Source organism: Alligator sinensis, unplaced genomic scaffold (genome assembly GCF_000455745.1).
Source record: "Alligator sinensis unplaced genomic scaffold, ASM45574v1 scaffold876_1, whole genome shotgun sequence".
In the NCBI taxonomy this organism is placed as follows: domain Eukaryota; kingdom Metazoa; phylum Chordata; order Crocodylia; family Alligatoridae; genus Alligator; species Alligator sinensis.
In genome coordinates this window covers 443,251-448,465 of record NW_005841938.1, presented here as the reverse complement: position 1 = coordinate 448,465, position 5,215 = coordinate 443,251, and the positions used below count along the sequence as shown (strand labels likewise).

Here is a 5,215-nt window from a genome sequence, read left to right as displayed (position 1 = left end):
CGCTCTTCCTGGACTCGTCTGAAATCATCTGAGAGATTCATCAGCAGCTCATCCGCTGGTTTCTGAAGCAGCACTTAAATACAAACACAATGGAGTCATCTCCGCTCCTAACCACAGTCCCAAAACATCAGCCTCACTTCTTCCAGCTACATCCACTCCCAACACTCATTTTTACTGTAACCTCCTTCCAGACGGCACCACTCCTCTGCCTCACTCCTGCCACCACCCACGACTATATAACCCACCAAGTCAGCATCCCCAGAGTGAGAATGCCCCGACCCACCTTAAATAGGTGAAGCTCTGAAAATGTGTATGTAATTTCATAGCACAGAATTACCCAAATTAGCTAGGCCTTAATCTTCCAGGGACAATAATAACTTACTGCAATGGTGTCTGTATCTCCCATGCCCACATGAGGTTCACGCAACAAGCCTGCCCCAGCTTTACTCACTACACAGAGATTTCTGCTGCTTCTTCCTGAGGGCCATATTGCGATGCCAGTTCTGGAGAGCCTTATGCTGTGACGGTGGAGTCCAGTCAAACTTTTTCCTCTTCCCTCCCCCTTGTTTCTCTCTGTACTTCTCTAAAGCTGCCATTGTAACATCTAGGTGGGAATCGTCAATCAGTTCAGCTACCTGGACAGAAAATAAAAGGCTATAAACAGCATCTCCAGCCGTGAACAGCCATCACAATAGCAAATGGGGCAAAGAAAAAGAGTGCATTGGATTGCCACTGTATTTATTCAACCGTATCTGGATGGAAGAGAGGCCTGGCCTGCACAACACCACATGCGAGCAACTGTATAACTGGGCATCAGTAATGGTGCCATTGCATCACCAGCTTCTCCCAGTGGCTACTCGGCCTGGATACTCTCGATAGAAGTGCATATGCAACTGGGGCCTGAAACTGCAACGGCTTTTTCTGTGGTGCTCTCCTCCCTACGGGACTTGCTAGAACTGCTGCAGCAGTACCTATAAAGGCAAATAGTTTGCAATGCAGCTGAGTAAACCATGTCCTAGGCCCAACAGGTACCTGAAGCACACCAATTTAGATCAAAAGTGGCTGCACTCACCATTCTGTCTGGAACAGTACTAGTGCACAGCAGCACATTCATCATTTCACAAACCCACCTGAACATCTCCTCTAGCCACGGCTTCTTTCTTGAACTCCTGAAGACTTCCTAAGATGCTGTGCGGAAGAATCTGTTCACAGCTACCAGCAAACTGTCCTCCTGGCCCTGCAGCAATGGGAGACAGATTAGAGCCATTAGAACTGGGTGCGAGACCACAAGACACCTCTCATCTCTTTATAATGGGTAGAAACAATAGCCGAGACTACACAGTTGTAAGATTTATTTCTGAACTGCAAGCAGTTTTAGGAAGACTGAGTGTGAAAGGTAAGAGGTGAAGTTTAACCTTACCAGAATAAGTCAGTGGTTTCTTGGACTCTTCAGCATCAGCAGGATAAGCTACAAGGAGATGGGTTTTCTTCCCAACTTCTTCAGGCCGATGTCTTCGAATGAGGAATGTTTTAGTAATAGGAGTCTTCTCCTCTGCTTGGGGACGCTGGGGAGTGTGGAGCTATAGAAATAGGACAGAGACCCCCACTGAGACTAATTGGGGTGCTTGACCCATCTCCACCCTTCTAATTCTGCTGGGAATTGCATATGGGAGAGAGGACTTCCTCACGGTCCAATAAAGTCCTGACTCCGCATTTTAGCTCCTCCCTGTAAAGGCATGGACCAAAGCACTAAAGACATCAGATTAGGTGAAGTCTGACCTACCCTGACTGCAGTCCTGATGGGGCTGGGAAGGACCTCAGGGGGAGGAATTCCCAGCTCAGCAGCAGGTGCTACCTCTTGTAGGGTCTGGCTTGGGTTTTAGGAGGGGAAAATAGTATTTTTTCAAATATGTGGAATTCTTAAATATTAGGAGTGTGATCCCAAACAGGCCAGATGGTTCATTCTGACATCTGGAAGAGATTATTCTGTAATCCTCTGCTTTTGGGATTTGGTCCTGATGAGTTGACACCAGAAGTAGGACAGGGCCACAGGGAACAAATGCAGGGCTCCTGTAGCTTGTTTCTACCCAAATAAATGGTGCAGGATCCCTTGTCTATCCAGAGTAAAAGGGAAGCTTCAGTGAAGACAGCTGCTCCCACCAACAGAGGACCACCAAGCTTTGCACCCACCTTCTCCAGGTCTTCCACCTTAATTGCCAGAGCCTGGATTTCATCTCCTTGCAGGACAGAGATGAAAGGCTCAGGCTCCTCTTGGATTGGTGGGGAAGGCTGATCAAATGTTCTGGCCTTCTTCTTATCTGAAACACAAATACCAGGAAGGACAGTGACTTCTGCTCCTGGCCCAACAACAATGTCCTGAAGTCAGAAGTGGTCTTCAAAATACATGGAAAACTAAAATTCAGCATCTCCTGTGCTGAACACATCTTAACTGTCTGAGAACCCAGGGAAAAGGAGAGGTTAATCACCTTGTCTCCTTTCAGCTGGTTTAGGCATAAGGAGGGAAATTTTTAGGAAGCCTCTTTTCAGCACTTAGCAAAATGGAATGAAAAAAAAAAGAAACTCACTGCAAAATGGAAAGGGAAAAAAGGAAACATTCATGTGGTCACTCAAACATTGCATTAGGGCTCCTCAGAGCGCAGCTGGGTGTACAAAACGGCAAGGCTTTTAAAATATTTATGAAGGCGACTTTTTGCCGCTCACAAATGTACATTATTCATCACAACCTTGCTCACGAAAACAGACGGCCTTCCACTTCTGCCCTGAGCTAGGGGCTCCCTCGCTGCCATCTGTGCACTCCCCAGTGTTGTGCCTATTCGGTCCCTCTGCTCCTTCTAAAGCAGTGATTCTCAGCAAGGGTGCCACAGCACCCCAGGGTGCCTTGAGATCATTTCAAGGGTGCTTCGGGATGCTGCGCAATGTTAGCACTGTTAGGTGTACAAACATGATTATAAGGTAAACCCGAAGATTTCAAACAGGGCAATAAAAATGCTCTGAACTGCTACGATCTGTCGGAGTTCTCCACAACAGAAGAACTGCTCTAGTCTTTTTCTGTAGTCAAAACCCTAAAGGGTTGGGGGCACAGGTGATGTTCTCATCAATCCTCCCAGTCTCGGGCTATGGGGTGAGGAGGATCCAGGTAGTCAACCAAAGACTGCGGCACTGGCGTTATCGGGAAGGCTTCAGCTTCCATGACCACAGCCCGCTCTTTGGTGAGAGGGGCAGCGAGCTGCTGGGAAGGGACGGCCTCCACCTCTCTCCGCTGGGGAGGAGGCTCTTCTCAGCCAGACTGGCTGACCTGCTCCACCGGGCTTTAAACTAAGCCCGCCGGGGGACGGGGGGGGATTACCGCCACTGCTTGCCCACTGAGCAACCCTTGCAAAGCCGGCAGGCCAAGTCATTTAAGGGATCCCACCCCTGCCCCAGCCTTGCAACAAACTGTAGACAGGGCAAGGGTCCCCAAGGGGACACTTGTGAGCCTATACACACATGCTGGGAGCCTGGGAAATAAACAGGAGGAACTTGTCCTCTTGCTAAAGGCAAATAAATACGATGTCATAGGGATAATGGAGACCTGGTGGGACTCCACCCATGAGTGAACCATGGGTATAGACAGCTATACCCTGCACAGGAGGGATTGAGTGGACAAAAGGGGCAGGGGCGTAGCTCTCTATGTCAAGGAAAGCTGTGCATCCCTGCAAGCCAATGTTGGCACCCACGGTGGATGACTTGAGACCCTCTGGGTTAAAATCCATGGGGAACATGTCACAGGGGATACTATGGTGGGGGTCCACTACAGACCCCCTACCCAGGGTCAAGACCTTGACTAGGAGTTCACCAGGGAATTGCCTGAGGCTGTACACTCCTGGTGCATGATTGTCATGGGAGACTTTACCCGGACATCTCGTGGGAGGAGCGCTCGGCCAAATCCGAATGGTCGCAAAGCTTCCTATCATGCGTGGATGACCTCTACCTGATGCAGGAAGTCTACGGGCCGACGAGAGGTAAAGCGCTGCTTGACCTGGTACTGGCAACCAGGGACAACCTAATCAGCAACATAACGATTGAAGGGACGCTGGGTGACACTGACCACAAGCTGATCACCTTCACCATCCGACATAAAGCTGGCAAGTCAGTCAGTAATACAGAAGTCCTTGACTTCAGGAAAGCTGACTTCGACAAGCTAAGAAGGCTTGTCAGTGAGGCCCCCAAGGGCTACAACCCAAGTGGGAGGGGAGTCCAGGACAAGTGGTTGCTCCTAAAGGGAGCAATCCTGGATGCACAAGCAAAGTCCATCCCATCTCAGAGGAAAGGCAGCAAAAGGGCACAGCAGCCCCCTTGGCTCTCCAGGGAACTAGCGGACCTCCTGAGTCTTAAAAGGAAGACCTACAAAGGATGGAGGACTGGAACCACCACCAAGGAGGAATACTCTGGTCTGGTCCGGTCCTGCAGGGAGCAAACCAGGAAAGCCAAGGCTGTGACTGAACTCCAGCTGGCTACAAATATCAAGGACAATAAAAAGTCCTTTTTTAGATATGTGGGGAGCAGAAGCAAGGGCAACACTGGACCCCTGCTAAACCAAAAGGGAGAACTGACAACTGATGCCCAGGAAAAAGCCAACTTGCTAAACGGGTACTTTGCATCAGTCTTTCACAAGTCCCATGGGATGCCCCTGCCCACTGTGGGTCAGGGAGGCCTGAGTGAGGAAGATTCCTTGCCCTCCATTGAAGCTGACCTCGTGAAGGAACAAGTCAGCCGGCCCTGATGGTTTACACCCAAGGGTACTCAAGGAGCTGGCAAGCATCATAGCTCAGCCCCTGGCATGGATCTCCAAGAGCTCCTGGCGCTCTGGTGAAGCGCCCGAAGACTGGAAGAAGGCCAATGTGGTGCCTATTTTCAAGAAAGGGAGGAAAGTGGACCCGGCAAACTACAGGCCCATCAGCCTGACCTCTATCCCGGGGAAGGTCTTGGAAAAGCTTATCAAAGAGGCCATTCTTAACAGACTAACTGACGGCAACATCCTGAGGGACAGCCAGTATGGGTTTGTTACGGGTAGGTCTTGCTTGACCAATCTCATTTCCTTTTATGACCAGATGACCTATCACCTGGACAAGGGGGAAGAGATTGACATCATATATCTTGACTTCAAAAAGGCCTTCGATCTGGTATCCCATGATCACCTCTTGGCAAAACTGGC

At 49.8% G+C, this 5,215-nt stretch overlaps 1 protein-coding gene across 1 annotated transcript in view; it reads right to left on the bottom strand.

Annotated features, from left to right (window-relative positions):
- MYCBPAP (MYCBP associated protein) overlaps window positions 1-5,215 on the bottom strand; it is a 17,753-nt gene that overhangs the window by 9,460 nt on the left and 3,078 nt on the right. The window contains exons 2-6 of the mRNA XM_006019793.3: window positions 2,191-2,318; window positions 1,421-1,580; window positions 1,131-1,237; window positions 452-635; window positions 4-73 (exon numbers count right to left, since the gene is read on the bottom strand). Of these exons, the coding sequence (XP_006019855.1) occupies window positions 4-73; window positions 452-635; window positions 1,131-1,237; window positions 1,421-1,580; window positions 2,191-2,318 (649 nt within the window). The remainder of the gene's footprint in view (window positions 1-3; window positions 74-451; window positions 636-1,130; window positions 1,238-1,420; window positions 1,581-2,190; window positions 2,319-5,215) is intronic.